This window comes from Paramisgurnus dabryanus, chromosome 2, assembly GCF_030506205.2.
Source record: "Paramisgurnus dabryanus chromosome 2, PD_genome_1.1, whole genome shotgun sequence".
Taxonomy (NCBI): domain Eukaryota; kingdom Metazoa; phylum Chordata; class Actinopteri; order Cypriniformes; family Cobitidae; genus Paramisgurnus; species Paramisgurnus dabryanus.
The window spans coordinates 41,138,295-41,162,383 of record NC_133338.1 but is presented as its reverse complement, the minus strand read 5'-3'; the positions used below and the strand labels follow the sequence as shown (position 1 = coordinate 41,162,383).

The following is a 24,089-nucleotide window of genomic DNA, read 5'->3' as shown; positions in this document are numbered from 1 at the left end:
GTTAAATAGTAGATCCAACAATCAGGCATCATCCTCTATGCCGAGTTCTGGATCTTCCCCCAGGTCTCTGGGGAAAGATGTCTGATCTCCAGAGATATCCCCTGTGAGCCACTGATCTTGTCTCGGTTCTGGGTCTGCATGATGGATGCTTTGGCCCACTTCAGGGAACCTTGAGGAGGGGTCCTTGCTCGGAGCAAAGAGAGTAATGAGGTGTTCCGGACTTTGACCGCTTGCGTAAGAACAGCAGCCCAGAATTCCCCTCACACCGGGAGTACAGTAGGAATGTCCTTTACTGTGAGGAAATTCTCCTAACTTATATACCATTGTTGTTTAAGAAAGCATTGCATACTGAATCCTCCTTTCACCTAAGAATGTGTTTATTTATATAAGTATTCAAGTGTGTATTTGGTGTGTTATTCTGGCTGAGTTGTCTAACATCCTCACAGCGGGGCTAAAATGAGACCTAACTACCTCGGGGCGACCTATTACTGCTAACAGTGCAGTCCTGCTGGAGGAGAACCATGTTACATCTCAAGCAAACCCTTGACACAACACTTATTGTGTGCAGGGTTCCTGCTTCCTTTAGCTGACCTATCACACCTACTGTCACAGCATTGCTTTGAATCAATAGAGGTACAGGCCTACAGGTATCTGATATGGTCTGTGTCAAGTGTCAGTCTTTTTTTGATAATTTTTTTTAATGGTTTTGGATCCTGTTGTGCCCTTTTACTCACACCAGATGTATCCACAACATGGAACCTTTTGGTTTTTATTGATTTAATGATTAATGTAATGGTTAATAAAGCATCTTAGACACTGCAACGGGAAAACGAAAATTATTTTAGATTTAGGTATTTAAAGAGGCCCTTCCACATGAAACCGTTTTTACTTGTATTTTTTGATATGTGTTAGGTCCATATGTGTTTGTGTTGTGTCGTGAATGTGAAAATTAACTTCCACCTTCTCTGTCAGCTCTAGCCACTGAAAAGAATGAGCGGAGAAATCAGGTCAGTTTGAAAAGCTTATCAGTGTGACGTGGAACTGATCGAGGTCATTACTATTCATGAGCTCTTCAACTTGAGACCGCGCCCACATATTACGTGTAGTTGAGTTAGTTTTCATAACAAGTTACAGCAAGGATGGCTAAACGTCAACCGTACCGTATTCGGGCCATTGTTTTTTTTGAGAGACATCATTCCTATTAAACGAGGGAATCATAACAGTCGCTACATGTTTGGATGTTCAGAAGAACGCTGGATTTGAAGAGAGACTGCGATTAAAAAGCAATGCTCCTCTATCAATATTGGATCCGGACAGAATGGCCCAGCTTATGTGAGTAAAAAACTTTAGTACTATGTGTCATTGTGGCGGCCGGTGTTTTCTCTTCCGAGGGACGCGAATTCATGCTGCACACACGTTGAAAGGGTTTATGATAAAAGACATGCGTGTGTGTGTGAGTAAAACACTTTAGTACTATGTGTCACTGTGGCGGACGGTGTTTTCTCTTCCGAGGGACGCGAATTCATGCTGCACACGCTTTGAAAGTGTTTATGATAAAAGACATGCGTGTGTGTGTGAGTAAAACACTTTAGTACTATGTGTCACTGTGGCGGACGGTGTTTTCTCTTCCGAGGGACGCGAATTCATGCTGCACACACGTTGAAAGGGTTTATGATAAAAGACACGCGTGTTTGTGTGATTAAAACACTTTAGTACTATGTGTCACTATCAGTTGCGCAAGTTTCTCTTCAGAGGGACACGATTCACGCGAATTCATGATGCACACGCATCAAATGGATAAAAGACACGTGTGTGTGTGTGTGTGTGTTTGTGCGTTCGTAACACGCACATCGAAGGGTTTATGTAAAAGACGTGTGTGTGTGTGTGTTTGTGCGTGCCTGCGCTTTATCGAACTGTGCCCGACAATGCTTTCGTCATTAGGATGTGATTGTTTTAAAGAAAACAGGAAGTACTCTCTCTCAACACTGTAGCCCATTGTAGTGTTAAGTTTGGGGCTTTTATTTTGAGTCGTTTGGGACGTGATGACACGCTGCCCTCTCACCATGCCATATCATATTGCTTAGTCGATCTATAGCTTGCGGCGCTCAGATGTTCACATAACCGCGCTGCACACATCAGAAGGTTTTTACGAAGCCAGATTAAAGTTAATGACAGTTGCGTAACTGACGTCTCGCCTCAGGCGCAATTTGCGATCACACTGTGCGTTCCACGTCTGAGCCCACCTCGGGCCAGCGGGCACGGTACGGAGGGATCACACTAGTCAAGCGAACAAGGCTTTGGGGCTCAAACGTGCTCAGGTGCAGTTTGGTTTGGATAATGTAAGTGCGCATTTAGTCTAGATTTGAAGGTACTCTTACTGGAGAGAGAAAAGAATTTGAAAGTAAAGTAGTTGATCTCTCCTTAGTGAGTGCAATGTTCTGAAAGAAGGATGCTGTTATTGTCTAGGCACGTGCAATGACACTTCTTTACAGGTGTGGTGTCGGTGCCTGGGGACATACCATATGTACAGGTATGAAATTGTGGGTGTGCGTGTTCATATCTAAGTGGGTCTAATTATTATATATTTTCTTTCCATGTGTACCCATCCATTTTTTTGCTGCATGAGCTCAGTATGGGTCTTGCTTTTGCTAATCAAATCAATCATTGCAACCCACTCACTCAACATGTGTAATGGATGCAATGGGCAGGAGCTAAATGCCTCTACACCGATACGTCATGATCTGCTTGGAGTTAATGGGGATTTTCTGGCTTGATAAAGCATGAAGTATTGAGCGTATGTGCAGCCACTGGCCGCTTGGTTGCATATAAATTTGTTGTGCAGGTGTAATTGACGTTAATACGAATGACTGCCCCATGAGCTCTCGATAGCTTTCTCACACACTTCACTCACTCACTGTCTCTTTCTCTTTTTCCTCCTTATTTTCGCAATAAGTTTAAAGGAATGGCTTTTGTGTTTGACGTTGAGGGCCAATTTGATATGACTGATGGACACAGCTCTGGTTTGACTGGAGAAAATAGGATCTGGTTTGAAATAGCCATAAATGAAATAACTATAAAGAAAGAAAAAACCTGGTTTGATACCAAAAAAGACCTGTCAAGACTTCAAATGTAAAACTCAATCATGCATTCTGCAATTAAACATCTTTATCAAAAGCATAATTTTCTTGGTCAATAAAGCTACTGACCCGAAAGTATTTTTAATTTGAAAAGATCTGTCATAAAATAATGATATTAGCATGTCTACAGCAAAATGCTCAATGACAATAAGAATGTCAATGGCTTGATGGCTCCCCGTTCAGCACTCATTTCAGACTTCCCAGTAGTATAGTGCTGGGGTAATGTGTTGTAAACTGTACCCTTCAAGTATAATAGCCTCAAACACAAGTTTACCTGCTTGACAATATGAATAGCTCTTCACAAACTCATAATTTGTGCTTTTTGGAACTTTTCCACTTATACAGATGCCTGGAATCCAGAAAAACATGTTTGAATTATGAATTAATGTGTTTATTTGTATGTGCATACATTTGTGTGGGATTTTTGCATTCCGAAATATGTCAAGACAGCTGTTTGGAGCTCATTAGGAAGATAAATGAGAAATGTTGTGCTTTTTCCTAATTCAAGACACCATTCTGAAGGTGAAGATGAAAGGAAGCGCAGACATGATGGCGTGTCTTCGGAGGATAGTTAGTGTCGGCAACCTGTGAAGTTAATACCCCTTCTGTACGCCCCTCCTTAGAATACTACACGACTATCTGTCTTGAAAATACATCAACGCTATCCTTTTTGTTAATGTAGTCCTTAAATATTTAAAACGGCTATAAACGAATCATTATATCGGTGTACCCTGATGCCCTCGGTTTCAATTAACTTGACTGGCATTCGTTTGACTCGCTCTTACCCCTGTGGTTTTTGCAGGCATCCAGTGGTTAGTAGGTGTGAGGCTGAGTCAGCTTCCCTTGCAGATTCATTAATGTTCTGTTATAAATAAAAATGCAATGCTGGAAAGAGGACGAAGTGCAAAAAAGGTGCAGTATGCAGTAAAAATAGTAGTTTGCATTAAATTGAATTATAAATAGTGCCGTATTCTGATTGGTCAATAGCTGTGTTTGTATTGCATTGCATTGCATCAATGGATAGCAAAAACGCTTATTGACAAGCAATAATTTTATAAAGCAATACAATGTTATGCTATATTGTGAATATACTTTGATACCCTTCACCTCTGACTGTATTCACAAAATAGCTCAGCCTCTTTGACCTTATCACATAAATCAAGGATGTGTCCTAATTTCAATCTGACACATACATTCGTTCTGCATTTCGATGGACTGAGGGTCATTATTACCACATAATTTAGGACGCCCACAACAAAGTCAATACCATTAGACACAGAAACTGCACTGTGGTTTTAAGTACATCTTCAAAGTGCGATCTGTCTGTGGCAGGACACATTTCCTGCCTCCTCTCTCAGATGCCAGGACTCTTTCACTTCCTATCTCTTACATGGCTGAGGAGCAGAAAACTGGAGCATGCTCCCTCCTGTGGCTTAATTAGTTTTTAAGTTGAGAAAGCAGGTTGTGTGTGTTTGTGTGTGTGTATGTGTGTTATATAAAAGTCTTATAATTGAAGAGATGTGCAGTTTTTCAGGACCTATGGGAAATGTCTGCATGATGGCAGAATTGCAGACAAACACATTGCTGCATAACTTTGAATTAAACTGCCTGATACTCTGAGTTTGGGGATGTGATGGTGTTTCACGATTATTTGCAGTGTTTGCCCTTTACAATAGTTTTTCCACCCAAATCCAAAAAATAATGTGTTTATATCGTACTACTTACAAAGTTAAAAATAAAAATCCTTGCTTCTGTTCTTTGCATTTTTGTAAACCAATTCTAACAGTAAACTAGAACCTAAACCTATAAACAACGTTATGACATTGTTATGGATATCAAGAACAAATCAATATCTACAGGTTACGAATAAGTACGATAAGTGTGGGGTTTGTCCCCAACATTCTGTTGTATATATTGCTTGAAACCACAAGAAACTTTAATGTTTGTTTACTCCTTCTCCTTCATGAGACATGTCCTAACTCTCATTTCCCCACTTGGTCTCTCTCTCTCTCACTTTCTTCCTCTTCCTCAGGGGACGTGTCCTGCTTTCTAAATTCTTCCCTCTCCATTCATCATCTGCTCTGTGATGGGGAGTGAACCTCTTTTAATTAGCTGATTAATAATGAATGGGGCCGCTCAGCATCTCTTTTGGCCCCAGTGGGGTGCTTCTGCTTCTTGGAGGTAGATGAAGAAGAGATGGGTCTTCCTCAGATTGGATTAGACACACCTAAACTAAATAATTCTTATGATATTTGCATGATAACAGGTTGCAACGTGAACTTTTTGCTTCATCTGCCATTCTCTTAAGCAACTGCACCTGTTACAAAAACATGAAAACCCATCTTGAATTAGTTGCTAATGATTAACTGCACTGACTGCACCTTACCTCTTATTTTTACAGTAGTTTTGACTTGTGACACATTGTGACACTAAAAAAGCTGAAATCAAGGTCTTCAGTATATTCCCAAATGATGAATAATGAGCCATTGCTTTGAGCTTATCGACTTCATCTGTGGCTTTCCTTTAATTGGTAATATGGCTTGAAGAAGTGTGGTGCTTTTGGTGCTTAAATCGCAAAACTTTAAACGCGAGACCCCACATCAGACCGGAGGCCACAATCATTCTTGACCATCACTCTGTTTACTGAAAGTCCTCCAGACTGCCTGGACCATCCTATAGTCTATAGAAACAGACAACTCTGCTTTTCCACTTTCTCTAGAGCTGGATAGTCTTTCTTGTTCTGCCTCCTGTCCCCATCTCTCTCTCTCTCTCTTTTTGTCTTTGTTTTAAAGTGACTCTTTATTTCCCCTCCCCGGGGAGATGAGAGAATCACAGAGAAACCCCAGAACACAGGAGTATTAACTCTGTAACCTTCCTAACCTTTTGCCCTTACACTCCTGCTGAACTAATCTACTACCATCCACCCACTCACTCACTCACACACACATATACACACCACAAAGATCCTACCCAAAAGGTTAAAAATATAAGAAAAATAAAACACTGGAGTGTGAGCTGAAGATATACACGTATGAGAGATCACAGGGCCAGGACCATATACCGTATCTTATCGTTGGCGTATGAATAGTAATTAGGTGACATAACATTCAGCAAGATGTCCCTGCTTACAGTGTTCATAGCAGGTAACCGTATGCAGGTATGACTTAAGTGCTCATTATTCATCTGCATAGGTCCTACGCCGCCGGTTTTTATTCATACTTCTGCGTCGTTGCCCGCGTTGACGTGCAATTACACATGTAGAACTCTAGAAGGCAGTGTTCATGTGTGTAACCCATAGGAGCAGTGCAACAGCCAAAGAAGAAGCAGCTTGACCTGTAAACACACAAAAGAAGAATCAGCTTGTTATGTTTGATTAAAGAAGTCCAGCAGTGATGGAGGAATGCTTGCAGGCCATATAGAATGCGAGGTGCGCATCTGGCTATGCAAAGCTACGGTGTAGAACCTATGTGCGACTATAAATTATGCAATAAGCTGTGTTTACCCGACAACAATGAACATGTTTCTTTTGGGTTTATGAAAAATTTCAAATACACACAACAACTTTGTAACAAAGATTCATGACTAATCCGCTGTTTTATGTATGCTAGGCCAGTATATGGTGATGTTACCTTGTAAAAAACACTATGTATTCTTCTACAGACAGATAAATACAAACAATCAAGACAACGAAAGCATCAAGCAGTTTTGTTTAGACGGACAATGAGGTAGGTTTATTTCGAGTGACATGAGACAATAAAAAGACAAGCTTTTATAAACGTTGTTGGAGAAGCGTGAATAAACTCAGTGCCTTGAGCAGCACAAACACTCTTATAAGCCGCTATTGTTGTTTTTGTAATACACATATAGCATATAGACATGCGCTTGACCTCACCATTATCACAGATTCGCATTTATGACAAGGCATCGTTATCAAAAACTTTTCTTCAAAAGTTAGCATTTTCAGGACCCCAAAACGCCATTGTTGTGTAAACGAACAGCCAAACTGCAAAATCGTTGTCATGTTAAAGGCCCCATAGATTCGTCTTTTTCTTCACACACACACATCTTTTAAATTTTAATTATTCGGTGAGAAAATCTAATTTAGTTTGAAACATTTATACATTTGGAAGAACCTTTTAAAGTATGCATTTACATTTGTGTTCTCCCCCCGAACAAAATCAATGGCTTTGACGTCATGACTCTCTATCAGTTAAGCTAGATGTATAGAACCTAAGTGTATAGGACAGTTCTGTATGTGGACCTAGCAGGCCTTTCTACTCTTTCTCTTTGTTTTCTTATCTCTGGATGTAGTACATGCTGGGTTTGATGCTGTGTGTGATGCTGTATGAATACTCATGAATCTGAAAGGCATATCCTCTCTCTCTCTCTCTCTCTCTCTCTCTCTCTCTCTCTCTCTCTCTCTCTCTTCTCTCTCTCTCTCTCTCTCTCTCATCCGGTACCGAAGTGTGCCTGTGCGGAGCTGATTGATAAACGAATGCAGGGAAAGCAGAGGTTGTGCCACTGGTCTGATAGGCTCTGTTTTGCTGGCCTGATGCCCAGGCACAGATCTTAGGCTGCGGTTTGATAGCACGCACGCAGCAATACATGATGTCGCAGCTGCTCCGCAGCGCTGATGACCAAGGCAGGAGATGACCATGCGCCTACTGTATTTTTCAATAGATTAGTAATGAAGTCAAGAGAGGCAGGATGTACAGTACCTGTTACCTTTACAAAAAATGATTTTGCTTGAGTAAAACGGACTAAAATGAATGAAAATGGCATGGTAAAATTTTAAAGCTAAAGACTAAAACTAAAAATTGTAAACCTAACACAGGTTTATTCTTTTTCTGAATTAAAATGAATGATGGTATCATAAATACATATTCTATCATCACGTCATCAAAACATCATGAAGACAGATGTACCCCTTCAAGGCTTTGAGGGCAGATTTAAGCCTATTTGTGTGATAAATGCATTAACTAAATTATATGTAAAGAATAAATCTTTATTGCTCTACCCCTGCTGTGGTCTCAGAAGTCATTCCAGCCTCGGCGTCCTAAATTTCATTTGAGAAATAACAAAGGCAGTTAATCAATACCCCGTTGGCTGTAACAGCTTGAGGGGGGAGATGTGATTGGCTGAGGTCGAGGAAAGGGGAGTGACAACAAGCTGTCATAACAGTAAATAAGAAAGAAGAGCAGAGCGGGTCAATAGCTCTTCAGCTGAAATAAGTGAATGGCGTTAATATCGCTCTAGCAGTCCTCAATCACACTAATCCACCATGTGACGCAAATGTGAAATGCAGAATTAATTTAGTGGTACATTGCAGATATGCTACAGTATGTTGTATGTGTTGAAAATGTTATTTTGTGTTTTTTAGTATTTACTTTTATGAAAATGCATAACAGGCGAGTCTGTGGTCATACAGCATTGTGTTTATTGCAGTGGCTTTTGTACAGTTACTGACCCATGGCTTGCTCCTCCACCCTATCCCTCTATTGTCTTTATCCAAACCAGACAGGCCCATTATGGAGGCTCTTTTATCTGTAATGAATGAAGAGGAGAGGGCGATCAAAAAGAAGAAAATGGGGAGCAAGGCATATGAAGCAGAGGGAGTGTAAGAGAGAGAGAGAGAGCAGATGATGTGTTGAGAGGCAGAAATCCCCACGCTTGACTGTTAATATACAGTAAACATTGGGGGTAATGAGTTAGCCGTCACTGACACAGCACTTGAATCAGCCTATTCTTGAAAGAGATGTCAACAACCTCCTAGAATGGTAACCAGCATAATGTTTCAACCTCCTTTTTTCATCCTGTTCCACTAAAACCCTCCCTTGTACCTCCCAAGACACTTCCAAGTCAATGCAAGCGTGTTATGGGCATGCTTCAGGCTGGCCGGTGCCAATTTAACAAATGGTTCTGAAGATATATTTACTTGTACATTTGATTGTTATTAAGAATTGGATTAGGCAGAGGATCATCATAAATGCTGTCCAAATGCTGTATAAAATCCTGGTCACTTTCATAGCCCACCAGGAGGCAGCAATAACAGCTTAGCCTTTGAGGATTTATTTGCCTCCCCTTGGCTTTCATTAAGCGCAATAAACACATGTTTAATGCCTTTGGCACGCAGCCCCTTTATTTGAATCTGGCCCAAGATGCTCATAGACCATGTGCTGCGGGAAGGGGCAGCTGGAGAAAAGTCTTCTGCTCAATCCTTCCCCCATCCTTTTACTGATGCTGTCTAGTAGCTGTGGGACATTCTTGGTTATTGGCCCAAAATGGGCTTTGAGATTTGGTCATGGCCATGAGACTTGAAATTCATTGATTTATTTTTGATGATAGGGATGAAAAAGAGTAGGCTTGAAAGAATATTGAGTGATTGTCTGCTAAGCGTTTTATGTAGCTGTGCTTTTCTAAGAAAACCTCAAAACCGTAGTTTAAATCTGTATTTTCAAAACTTTGCAGAACCGATTTACTGTATACTTAATATAAATATATATAAAATAATTGTATATTTTTTATGACAATCTTTTGTTTTAATTATCTGTCTATGGGTCACATGCATTTAATTGGTCTAGCACAAGCCTTACAATCTTGCTTCAAGATGCAATTGAACATTTTATCAAACCAACTATATTGGAAAAAATATAGAGATGGTTGTGATTATTTCCGAGTAAAATAGAATATCACGTGAGGAATATAGTGGGCTGGCTTGTGTTTTCCACTGTGCTTTGATTAGATATAGAAAAGAATGCGTTTTATTCAGAAATGGAACTGGCATCAGACTGACAGTTGGAGGGGGCGGAGTTTTAAAGGATGCTCCCGCCCAGCTGTCTAGCTGATGTCATCAGAGACTGATCGCCACAAGAGGGTGGAAGTACATTTTAAGGGTGCACCGATATATCGGCCAATGATGCTTGCTATGCTTCTCAATAAATTACTGTGAAATGCCGCTACATCCAAAAGCCAGAGGGCGCTCTCATGCAGAAACTTAATATGCGCTACAGACGAAGAACCATACACACGCAGCTATGACCATAGATATGTATAATAAAGGCTAGATGTCTCGTCCGTGCTGCTGGCCAATTGAATCATGTTAAAGCATCCAGAATTATAGCCACGTTATTAACGTTTGTAAGAAACCAAACTTTTTGAAAATCTGTAGAAAATTTAGCAAGTTATGGTCATTTAAAAGTACCTGCACCATTAAACACAATGCTACGAGTGACCGAGCTGTCTGAGGTAAGATGGCCAGGTGATGACGTTAGAGACTCCGCCGTGACACATCTAGCCTTTATTATACATATCTATGGCTATGACACGCAGCTCCAGGAAACCGCTTAAGCATATATTTATATTGCTGTTCTTCAAAGCTTTTCGGGTATTTTCATGATAAAAAAAGAATATGTATAATGATTATGTTTTTATGTTTTTAAATGACTGTTATAAACGACTCAAACTAAGAGTGATTTCAGATTGATAAGGACTTAATGATCAAAAGCCGTAGTACATGAAATAGCTGTGCATAATATCGGCTGTGCGAATCAGAATAGTTATCGGCCACAGATTATTAGTGTATGTTGACATTTATCGGTGCACCCGGTACATGTTCAGATTTTGAATGAAGTTTATGAGGGCACATTCATTAAAAAATGACTTGTGGATACATTTTTATAATAAACACTGCAATACTACATTAACTCTTTCCCCTACAGCGGTTTTTTTAAACTTTTTCTCCGCCATTGACGAGATATCTCGTCAATCAAGAGAAAACGCTTCCCTGCCAATTACGAGATTTTCCGTCTTTCCGCAATACCGCTATTATTCACCATGTGGCGCCCTTCCAAAACTTTTTAAACCTGTAAGTATTGCCCTATGGCAAGCTGCTGCATGTCCGTGTCTGTTTTAAAGATCGCACTGAATGGGATCTCTATGAAAAGTCTGTCACAAAAATGAAATTATCTCTGCTTTTTGCTCAAAATGTGGTGTTTTTGCAGAAACCTACCCATATTCAAAAGCTGATTACAAAAGAACCACTGAAGGTAGGATGAAACGATTTTTTTCTTGTTTGAAAGCAGAGGGTCTGTTCTTTCATTTGGTATATTGTATGTTTATATATTTAAAGAAGAACATTTTCTGGAAGGCATTAAACTTTGGTGAAAATCATGAAAAACGCTGGCGCTGGCTGGCAACTTTTTTTTAAAACGCTGGCGGTGAAAGAGTTAAGTTGCCAGCCAGTGCCAGCATTTTGTATGATTTTTTACAAAAGTTAATTGCCTTCCGGAAAATGTTCTTCTTTAAATATATAAACATACAGTATTTCAAATGAAAGAACAGACCCTCTCCTTTAAAAAAAAAAAAAAAAGTTTCATCCTACCTTCATTTGTTCTCTCTTTATCACCTCTCAAATATGGATAGGTTTTTTCAAAAATGTCAATTTTTGAGCAACAAGCTGAGATAATTCCATTTTTGTAAGGGACTTTTAATAGAGATCAGATTGAGAGCGATCCTCAAAACATAGACAGAGTTTGAACTGTTTGCCCTAAGAGAATACTTCTGGAGTTTTTAAGTTGGGTAAGAACGTCATCTGGTGAATAATAGCGGAAATACAGATTGCTGAAAAAACGCATCATTGGGATTGAAGGATTTTCTATTAATGGCTTGGAAAGAGTTAAAAAATAAGAATTGTCAGTTTTGATTTCATTGGGACTTCATGGCACTATTTTAACCCTTACTGAACTTACTGTAAAAACCTGCCTATGTTGATACTTTATATGTTGCAGCAGTTATTTGGCTAGCATCTGCTTAATGTGTATGTGAATGTTCTGGCATGTTTATTTTGTTTGAATACTGTTGGTGGTAGCATCTGATGGCATGAGATATATAGTGGCACAGGTGTACATGACACCACAGTTGTATGCCGTTGATCCCTTCAGGGCAATAAACACCATTTATTTTATAGACAAAATCCATTTCAGAATGGTGGCATCACATCCCTCATTGATTGCACAGTGAGATGTTTACAGGGTGTTTTAAAATGTAAATCCTAAGTGCTTACAGGCTGCTGTAGACTTAATGTAGCATATCAAATTTACAGTTATGAATGAAAAATTATAATAGAAGACGGGACCCACTTAAAGGTTTGTGTGTATGTGGAGATATGGGGGAGGGAATGGTATGGGATGTGTAACACCACCTAAGGTCACTGCACACAGAATTGATTTTCCACCTAATTTTCCCTCTCACCATACTTGCCTCTTTACCACCTTCATGGTGTGTCGACATTCGGGCCATAATCTCTCCTTCCTGTTCGGAGAAGAGCATGACAGACATGGTTGCACAGCGGAAGGCCCTCAGTCTTTCCCTAAGGGGACTCCCATTATACCTCTGTGTTTGCAATTAGCAGATGGCATTTCAGATTGTTTCAGTGATGCTTGATAAACAGTCCAGATTACATGTCCACAGAGAAGAGTCACATAGGATGAATCAGAGACCCCCTGCTTACCGGAGGTCTTTGGGGAAGGATTCCCCTGCGTTAAATTTAGCTTCAGATTTCCATGCTACGATATATTAAAAAAATACTGCAAGATCTTTTACTACCATATTGCCTTAAAGTCTCACAGCCAACTCAATCTCCATATTTTTTTGTATACCATTCCCATTCAGATTTTACAATCATCAGTCATTGTTTTGACAGGCACAGATGGCACAATGTAACATTTCCAAATGGTTTCCCTCATATAGGCAGTCACCTGAAACTCACACACACATTAAATGGCAAGTCACAACTATCTCAATGACACAAAGAGCCGCTCATAAGTTTTGCTAACAGATCTATTTGAAGTTTTATATCTTTATATCTTTGTATTGAATGCAGAATTGCATTTTATTGGCAGAATGCAACACCTCAAGTCCAAAGAAACAAAATGTAAAATTATTCATTTTACCTACAGTGCTGTACTGTAGATTCAAGAACCACATCAAATCTAGAAAGATGGATCTAAAATTGCCCTTAATAAGTGTAACGTTGTGAGGTCCACACAATTCTTATTTTAACCTCCAATCATCAGTAACAATCTTTACAGAATTCATGAATCTTTACAGTGATGCCATTTCTGTTCAAATTGCGTTTTCAAGTTAGGAAAAAAATTCCAGGTGAATTTCCAGGTGATAAGCACACTGAGGGAAGTCCAAACCATCTGTACTAACATGAACTCTTGGCTGTGATTGAAATTGAATGCAGAAATGTATGTATCTCTACCCAGACACTTAATGAAACTTGGGCCGCAAGTGCAAAAATAACTCAGACCAGGATGGTAGAAGTGTGAGTGGGTGGTGATCTCATAACTGCTATTTCCCTCAAGCAGAGACTATAAAAGGACTAAATTAAGAATTTTCACAGTGTAAACAAGGGCATAAACAAAAGATGATGCCTAAATCTGTTTATACATTTATTTGACATTTATGCAATTGGCAGACACTTTTATCCAAAGCGACTAACAGTGTATTCATAGTATACATTTTATTCTTTTTTGTTCCCTGAAAATTGAACCCACAACCTTTGTGCAGTGGTCCCAGACATTTTATCAAATACATTAGAAAAATAAGGCTTTTAAGTTTGAGATTGTTTTATGTCCTGAATTCTCTTTGGGGGGCCGCTAGGGGTATACCCATACAAGGGGGGCCCACAGCATAAAGTTTGAGAACCACTGCTCTATCGGTTCAGCCAAAGAGACAGGTTTGAGTATTGTTTTCAGTGGTTAGCACTCATCAATACAGAGCATATTTCTGCTGACCTGCTTTAAACATCCTGTCAGATCTACAAGCCCTCGTCAGATCCCTATGTGTTTAACACCTGCTCTGTCTCAATGTCAGACACTTGAGCGGCTGTGTTTAGAGTCAGTGTTCACTGCATTAACTGAATAGGTTGAGAGATTTAAAACATTTTATTTGGCTGGAAAGGAACGCTTCTGAGATGAATGGTTATGAGCTTTTGTTCATTAAAAGGCAAGTAATATTCTATAATAGGTGCAGTTTGTTTTGCACTATGTTAAGGCATTTAGTAGTGACTTTGGGCTTAATTGAGAAACAAACATGATGAAAATGTAATTGCTCAAAGATTGCACTTTTATAGTTTTGGAGACTTGAAACAGTGCTACGATCTCATTGGTGTACACTTGAAAATAAACCAGCATTTTTTGTGTAGGCCAATGAGATCTCAGGGTTAAAAAAGGATGAATTCAACCTGTTGGATTGGGATTATGCTGGGTTGTTTTAATCCAAAATGCTGTTTTAACCCATTGGTGGTTCAATTGAAATATTTTCTGGGTTAATTTAACCCAGTGGCTGGGTTCATTCCCTTTTGACCCAATAATTGCATACATGTACACTACAGTAAACACGTTCACTGGACTGACATGTTAACCGTGATCTTATAAATATTTTAATCTAAATGGATATATTTTATGCATGTACCAAATATGTTCATTTCTATTAGAAAACTACATTTGTATAAAAAATTTTTTTTAAATGGACGACACTGCCTTTATTTAATTGACTTCAGAAAAGAGCAGTGCGGTGCGTTTTCTTTTTTTATTGCTAGCCAACCACTGAGGCAGCTTTCCTGTCAATTAAATATTAAAGCGTGAGCGCTCTTGAAACTTTGGTTTTAACTGCTAACTGTCATATTAGCAGAAACTTTAAAAAGAGGACACTTGCTCTGACCCTGATCGAGGTGAGAGCTGCACAAACACACAGAAGACCGTGAGTGAGTGAGTGCAATCTCCGGTTATTCCAAATCACTGTAAACTTCTGTCACCACAACTGAAGGTCCGTCTATCCCCTGATTCGATTGGACAATGGAAAAAACGCGAATGACGTCAGACACTTTTCAGCTTAGAGTTGGCTTTTTTCAGTCCCTCCAGAAAAAACATGATTATGTGATCGCATGATTCAATGCACTGTAAAAATACTTTGCTGCATTACATTTTTTTGTTGAATCAACTCAGATTTACAAGTCATGGCAACAGAGATGAGTTGTCACAACTTATAAAATATAGTTGAGAAAAGTAAACAAAATTTTATTAGTTATAACAACTCACCTGTAGTTATAACAACTCATCTTTAGTCAAGATAAATAATAGTAAGTTGAAGTGACTTGTAATTTCTAGTTGATTCAACAAAAAATTTTAAGGCAGCAAAGTATTTTTTACAGTGTGCATAATCAGCCAAAGTCTGCATATTTATGTGGGGACGCATATTTTTCAAATACGCCACACTTTTGCAGCATAAATTGCAGATTTCCATGCACATAACATACCTGTATGGGGCTTGCATGATTTCTTAATCCCCGCATTTTCGTAGCAAAAATCACATATATCTTAGCAGAAAGTTGAAAAATGTTGCATTTACCTCACACAAGCACAGCCATGTCCCCTGTTGCCATGGGAACGTTATGAAGTGATGTGATTATGTGACGTGAACATCATTAAAAATCTGCAAAAGCTGAAAACAGTTTTTGCAAGTTCCCACAGTTGTTGCAAGTTCCCGCAATTTTTGCAAGTTCCCGCAATTTTTGCAAGTTCCCGCAATTTTTGCAAGTTCCCGCAATTTTTGCAAGTTCCCGCAATTTCATTCATAAAATTCCATTAATATCCCACATATTCCATTGCATTTTTTAAGAAAACGTGCCGCAGGATCAACATTTTTGCCCGCAACAATCACAACAAAACTGTTTTTCTAGAAGGACTGTTTTTTCAACTTCAGGTGCTCCGACTGTGCCTGCAAAATGTGTGGCGCGGCAGGTGGCAAAAACGCGAGGCATTGGGAGCACATAAAAAGTGTGCAAAACGTTCACTGCCCATAGAAAACAATTTAAAAGAAATGCCACATGCTCTGTGTAATCCGCCCCTAAGACTAAATATAGAGCTCAGAATAGACGTGAACTCCTTCAATTTTTATTTTATTCAACTCAGGGTGAAACCTCAAGAAGCTAGTGGAAAAAATGCCATGAGGACTGTAAAACATTTCAAGGTGGTGGTGAAAGTTCACCTGCTGTCTTAAAAATGTGAGTTTAATAATCTTGAAGATATGCATTGTTTCAACTCACAAGGAGTTAAAATTGTGTTCATAGGCCAGGTAGTTTAGTATTTGATAAGAAATGTTTGCCATCATATTGAGATCCCACTTGGAAAGAAAATAATTATTGATCAGTCTGTGCATAAGCCTATATAGGTTGACAAAAATATTCAGCAAAGTTACATACATAATACATCTATAAGAAATGCATTATAAATAAGTACAAGTAACATTTTCCATAAAACCTCAAACGGACTGCATTTGTTTTTACCACTGTGTAATTATAGAGATTTTATGCTGTAGTCCTGATGGTACATTAATCAAAAATAGATCTGAGTAGGACTGTAGGGTCTTGGCAAGAGTCTTTGTTATCTATTGGGTTTTCAAATTCTACTATAGCTGCCAAATCTCATGCCAGTGTTTTCCGATAAGAAAAGAAGTAATGGCTTTTATATTCTTGAGGCATAAGACAGGATTTATTTTTGTTTAAGAGAGAAAGTGTGTTATTGTGTGAGAAACTTTAGTGTGTCTTCGAGTATACATATGCATTATAGAGCAAAAAATGAGCAGGTAAGATAGGGAGGCACTCGCGTGTGTGTTTGTGTGTACATAAAGCAGAGGAGATCTGACACAGAGTAGTTGTTGATGGGAGAAGCCCTGGTGATTACTGATGCATGTTATTGCTGAAGGTCACCACCAAGCAATTCACTCTAACTGATGAACTCCCATTTATTGATCTGTTGAGCCCCTGCAGTGCAAGGATGAGGGACACCTCCGAGAAGACATGCTGAGCCTCTGGGGATGCACTTTCACTATGCAACCTGCTATGAGAACACGGATTGACAACATGATGTCATGCTGTTATGTGTCGTCTACTTATCAAAGCTGTGTACTATCTTTTGGGTTTGTACTATGTGATGTGTAAATGTATGAAGAGGGTGAATAAAAAAGCAAAGCTATTATTGATTAACCATTAACCATTATTTTCCTTTATCCTCCCACAGTGGATTTTTATATTGCTTTTGCTGTGCAAGGTAACTTTTAATTTAATTAGTGAAGTTAATTAGTCAAGTTAATTTGTTTAATTGTTCATCGTTACACTAAGTTTAAAAAAAAATTGGAATCCTTAAAGGAATAGTCAATTTTCTTAAAAGAAAAATCCAGATAATTTACTCACCACCATGTCATCCAAAATGTTGATGTCTTTCTTTGTTCAGTCGAGAAGAAATTATGTTTTTTGAGGAAAACATTGCAGGATTTTTCTCATTTTAATGGACTTTAATAGAGCCCAACATTTAATACTTAATTCAACACATAACAGTTCTTTTCAACGGAGTTTCAGAGGACTATAAATGATCTCAAACGAGGCATAAGGGTCTTATCTAGCGAAACGATTGTCATTTTTGACAAGAAAAATTTAAAATATGCACTTTTAAACCACAACTTTTCGTGTAGGTCCGGTCCAGCGTGACCTAAAGTAAATGCGTAGTGACGTAGGGAGGTCACGTGTTATAAAACGCTCATTTGTGGACCATTGTTAACAATAAACTGACACAAAGACATTAATAAGTATCAGTTGACATACAACAACATAGGAACGGTTCTCTTTCAACAAACTTGTAAACACTGGGGCGGAGTTTCGCGTTCGTCCTCTGTGACCTCTTGACGCCATGACGTATTGCGTGGGGTCACGTTGGCGTGTCACGACCAGATCAAGACGAGAAGTTGTGGTGTAAAAGTGCATATTTTTTATTTTTCTTGTCAAAAATGACAATCGTTTCGCTAGATAAGACCCTTATGCCTCGTTTGGGATCGTTTATAGTCCGTTGAAACTCCGTTGAAAAAAACTGTTAAGTGTTGAGTTAAGTATTAAATGTTGGGCTCTATTAAAGTCCATTAAAATGAGAAAAATCCTGCAATGTTTTCCTAAAAAAAAAAAAAAAAATCTTCTCTACTGAACAAAGAAAGACATCAACATTTTGGATGACATGGTGGTGAGTAAATTATCTGGATTTTTCTTTTAAGAAAATGGAGTATTCCTTTAAGTATTAACGTTAACACATATAGAAACTCATTCATTACCATTTGTGTTGTGAACATGAATGAGATCTCAAATATGACCATGCACCACAAAACCATCATAAGGGTCATTTTTTAAGTATTGAGGCTTATACAAAATCTTAATAAATACATAAGCTGAATAAATAAGCTTTCTATTAATGTATGGTTTGTTAGGATAGGAAAATATTTGGCAGACCCACAACTATTTGAAAATCTGGAATTTGAACAAAAAAATCTGAATATTGAAAATTACCTATAAAGTTGCCCAAATGAAGTCCTTAGCAACACATGTTACTAATGATAAATATATTTTTAGTTATTAATGGTAGGAAATTTAAAAATATCTTCAAAGCAGAAGATCTTTACCTAATATCCTAATGATTTTCGGAACGTATTGTTGGCTGTTACTACAAATATACCCGTGCGACTAATGACTAGTTTTGTGGTCCAGGGTCACCAATAATCAGGTGTGTTAAAGAAACTGGATTATAAAAAGTGAAGAAAACTTTGTACGTTGAAACTGCATACTGAATGCCCTGGAAACCCCCCTGCCCATTTTGCATGGGTTTTGCTTACATGAAGTTCAAATTAGAACTTTGTCATATTTTATATATTTTTGAAACATGTTATTTGCCATACAGTATGTTCTTTCCCTAATAATTTCAGTGGTTCAGAGATGATTTTGCATCCATGTCAAGTGTTACTGGAAAAATAAAATATTTTATGGTTAAGTGTTGTTTTTCTCTGCAAAAATTACAAGAACATTGCTTGTTTACTTGCTTGGAAAACTCAAACGTGCTTGATTAAGCCGAGTTTATCCAGAGTTTGTTTTTCACAGAGTACTAAAGTGTACTAGCCTAACTTCAGTTGTTTTGATTATTGCAAGGACTCGTCTGTAGCTTGAGTTTCCATGGTTTCCATCTTATGGCTTATTAGAGAGATAAGCTTTAATGATGTTAAGTAAGATTGGTAATTTTAAGGGAATTGGGGACGATTTAAAGTGCCTTTTCAGATATGTTTTTTTCAGATCAGCTCATTTTGACTTTAATTACAACCCAGAAAATTGAGTGGAGTTTACATTAGCTGTAGTCTATTTCTTATATCCCACTGGTAGTAGTTATTGATAGGTGACAGATGCAGAAGTATATGGGTAAATATGCTGACATTTATGTGTAAGATGTGTGTGTACTTGTGAATACCAGTATTCGGTAAAAAAAATCTATATATTTCTGCATCAATATATATATAGTAAATAAACATTAATACATTAAAAAGCCTGTGGGACTGTGGGTTTCACTGCTCTACATGTTTACTGTAGATGTCACATTGTGAGATACTGTATGTATAGGGCTCTGTTATTTTTTATTCTTAACCCAAGTCCTCAAGCCTTCATGAAACAACCTTCTTCTGCTTAATTTGTGAAAAACTTGCAGTATTTTTTGGCAAATCTGCAGCAATGTTTGTCTTCTTGCCAAAACTGTATTTCTATAAGAGACCAGCATGAATTGCCTTGCTGATCCAAGCTGTTTTTGCTGGTAATTGTTGATCTTGTTGCTAGACCAGCATCGACATGTTGTTTACCAGCAAAACTTATCAAGGGATGTTGTCGATCAGCATGGTGTTTCTGATACAGCTGGTTCATCTAGGAGTCTTGCTGGTTTATTTAGTTACCAAGCCTGAAGTAGACAAAACATCATCCAAAACACAATATGCCAATGCAGCAGGATCGGGATTCGGGACACCATCAGGATTTTTGTGTTTTGTGCAGAGTATATTTTAATCTGCTCCCGACCCTTACAATACATTCAAAAGATGCTCTTAGCGACCTGGCCTTTCTGACCCTTTGCTATTTCGTTACCCAGCCAGAGGCTTTTGTCTTTCTTCAAAGTCCTGTCGGTGACTTACAATCGCAGATACATTAACCAAAGCGTGGCATTTTACACATGTCCGTGTGTTCATCTCAGCGCAAGGCAATTACGCAAAAGATGAAATATTCATTGGTTCCCCCGGATGCTCTCTGCTGCGCCCTCGAGCCCGGCATGATGTTGAAGATTGCGTCCTCTCCTGTGATACAACATCAGTGACACGTTGTGAAATAGGCGTGAGATGGTATTCAAGCTTTAACGACATACATATAAAAAAGATGCAAGGAACTGTCAGGTGTTTATAACCCCTCTGCCCCCGGGGTAAACCTTAAGGGAAATCAACAGTTTGATATGCAGTGGCATGCTGAAAAATGGATGGGGTGATAAACAAATGCACAGACGTGGCATTTAGCAAAATAAGGTTGCTGATATGTATGTGCCCGTGTCAGCCTTTGAGTCTAGTGATGGTCTTTTATCGTCGATATGACAAAAAGCTTTTGAGGGAGATCCAGCGTTGATCTGCCCTTGTTTGTGTTTATGCATGTTCTTTGACATTTACTTTGCAACATGAAAAATGCCCCTGGGTGTCACATTATGGATACCAGGGGCTTTAGAAGCAGAATTCTGATTCTGTTGAAATGAAACCCACGCTGGGACCAGCTTTTTATCATGTAAGTGCTTTTTGGTTGATGTACTTTATATGCTTGTTGACAGAATTTCTTTTCTCTTTTTCACTCTAGGTCTTGTGAAGCTGGGCATCCACTGTGTCACATGTCAGAAAGTTGCCATTAAAATTGTAAACCGGGAGAAACTCAGTGAGTCGGTATTGATGAAGGTAAGATGATGCTGTTTTTTCAATCTGTTGCTTGAGTTTGGTTAACTACTGTAAAGTTAAACATCAATCAGTCTACACCGAACTATCTCAGAAAGTAAACCTACACAAACTGTCACTGGGGCGGCATCATTTCAAAAATACACCTTTGTAGCTAAATACTGCATACTATTACCTTAAAAAAATACATATTGGTGCCAAATGTATAAATATACATACTAAATGGTACAGATGGTACATATTAGGACATTTTTCAACGGTACTCTCCCAGTGACAGAAAGTGTAGAATTAATTAGTTAAAACTGTGAATATAGGCTATTGTGTTACTAAATACCTAATGTTTTATGTAACTAAATCTGTCAATTAAATTACATTTACACTGTGGTGAGTGAGTCTAAATATTTAATAAAAAACATAAAGCTCATTCTGTCACAAAACCAGACGTATAAGACATACGTCTTGTGTCTTAATGAAAGTGAAATTTCCCCCAAATTCTTACCTGACTCCTCAGAGCACAAGCAGATATATACCCAGTGTGGTGCTGAACTGCCGGCAGGGTATGAAAGGATTACCTGCTATTCTCATCTTCATTAGCTTTTAAGTCTTCATGTTGGTTTACAGCAGCATCCAGACAGACACTATCTCAAACAGGACATTGATTAGTTGGGAGTTCAGTTAAGGTTATCTTTAATCTTTCATTATCTGGTTCGAAGCGCCCAGCGAGTGTTGTTTGGACAGCTGTTCTTCTGATTGTACCTGTGCTTCTGTGATTGGTATTTCTTTTGATGAAGGTAATTCAGGCATCTGTCACTTGAGCTCATGATGCATCGAGATCTTTACATGTTAAACATTTAGTGCGAACATCCGTCATGGTAGCATGCGTCAAAATGTTGCTGTCTACATTGGATTCGTTAAAAGAATTCAGAAAGCACACGGACAGATTCCTCTGTTCAGCTGGGGTAATTGATCTTACAGTTTGTGAGACTAATGAATAAAAGTTTGGTTCAAAAACGAGATAAATACCATTTAAAAAAAAATAGTTATCGCCAATAACTATTATCTGCCCTGTTATTCTGTCATTTCCATTTTTTACAAAATGTGACAAATGCCAGTCCTCCTCTGCAGAATGCAATAAATCCGCATAACCAATCACAGCGCACTATTCCACACATTGTAAACTGTAATGGCTGTGCTTTGAATACACACATAATTCTAGTTTTCCTCATCTACTTTGTACTTTGTGATCAACAAACAAACAAAAACTAAATTGTAATTTTAAAGGCATTGATAAACTTGTGGTGGCAAGCCTTCAAAAACGTTTGATGTAAGCCATCAAAATTGAATAATTTATGCGACAGGCACTCGGGTTAAGGAAAAATGCTGGCTGTTGCTTGTTTGTCTACGGACAGTATCAAGCCTCTGTCAAGCTAACACATTGACCCCAGCCGATCTTATGAAAAGCTTTCCATTATTTTACTCGAAGTCAACGAAAATCGAGCAGGACCAAAATATTTCACAGCTGATCAAAAGTTCAGTGATGACGTATTAAGGATGACAGTGTTCTTAATATGAAAAAGTAAGTGTTTTGATTAATGCCAAATTAAAGTCGAAAAATAGATTTATTGCATGTTTTTTTAAGTTGTTAGGTATTTATTGCATTTTGTGGAAAAATTATCAGTTTTTATAGTAAATCTTTGAAAATCAAATAATGGATTTGAATTTTTAATGTTATTATAACCTAAAGATGCTATGTGAAAGTTTGTAACAGAAAATAGTGTTTTTTCATATTGTCACTTGGTATATTTGGTATAAAAAACAAATTTTTACCCAAATTAGTCAAAATGGATGTATTGCGTTTTGGAACCAAACTCTTCAAATTTTCTTGAACCATCCTGTTTAGGTATAATTGTATTTAATAGGCTGCACATTACTTAAACAAAATCAAATGATCCTGATTAGCTTTTGATAAAAAAATCACAAATTATTTTTAACTAAATAACTCGTTCAGTTCTTCCTCTCATGTAGATTTGTTTAAAGTTTTTGATTTCATACTGTACAAATAAGTGGTGACGTGTTAGTATTCTTATTTTAACATCACCCAAAAGTCAAGTCAGTAGATTTTCTTTGCTTTCCAGAGCTATGGCCTATTTTAAGAATTCCCTTAGCATCAGTGAATAATTGACTCTGTGGTGTGATACAGTAGATTTAAACCTTTATGTAAAGAGAGATGACCAAATTGGCCTATGTAGGTGCTGATGTTGCCATTTTAAAATAAACTCTGAGCTTTAATGCACAGGACCAAAAAAGGCCACTTTAAATTTTGACCCGGCTAACTTTATTTCCTTAGTTTCCATCCGGCATCATATGGATTTCATTAAATGGTTAATGGCTCATTAACTCCTGCTAGATTGTGGGGATGTTGTAATTTAGATGAGCTGATTGGTTCCTCATTGTAATTGGATGTGAGAGTATGCTGTAGTCATCCGGTCCACATTCAGTCCCCAGACCCATCTTCTCACTCATAGCTGCTTGGACTGCAGAGGAAATTGGCTTTTTTACAGGAAATAGACTTGGCAGGGTGGAAGTATGGAGTGGGGGAGACATGCTTTTATGTTTTTAATTGTCTTAGTTTACTTTCTTCACCGTGGTGCATCTCTTATATCCGGGGTTCTTGCCCTTTGAGGTCAACAACAGGAGACATGAAGTATTTTTTCTTCTTTTAAAATTATTTACTTTACTGTAAATACAAATTTTTATTGTTTGGTAACCCAGAGAAAAACGTTATTGCTCATTGATTGTTCTTTCATAGCTTGGGACATACAGTAGCTTTGCAGTATGTAATTTACAGTATGGTTCAAGTATAAAACTGCAAAAAAAAAAAAATTTGTAGTTAATTATTTGCATAGTTTTACCTCCTGTCCATGACTCTGTCAGATATGCGACCCTTTACCACTGCTAACCGCTGTTTTGAAAAACAAACTGGTGTCTGATCTTAACATAGAGTAAGCCTCTTTTGTGACTGATAGTTTGTGTTGTTTTTGTGAAGGTCACCATGTAACCTATTCTATTGTGTATCTTGCTTATTTTAGGTTTTCTCTGGGCTGTTGTCATGGC

At 38.1% G+C, this 24,089-nt stretch overlaps 1 protein-coding gene across 8 annotated transcripts in view; it reads left to right on the top strand.

Moving 5' to 3' along the window:
- The window catches only part of brsk2b (BR serine/threonine kinase 2b), a 138,538-nt gene that overhangs the window by 44,990 nt on the left and 69,459 nt on the right, over positions 1 to 24,089 (top strand). For all 8 annotated transcript variants that reach the window (XM_065289225.2, XM_065289220.1, XM_065289224.2 and 5 more), the window contains exon 2: positions 20,884 to 20,978. In XM_065289225.2, the coding sequence (XP_065145297.1) occupies positions 20,884 to 20,978 (95 nt within the window). The remainder of the gene's footprint in view (positions 1 to 20,883; positions 20,979 to 24,089) is intronic.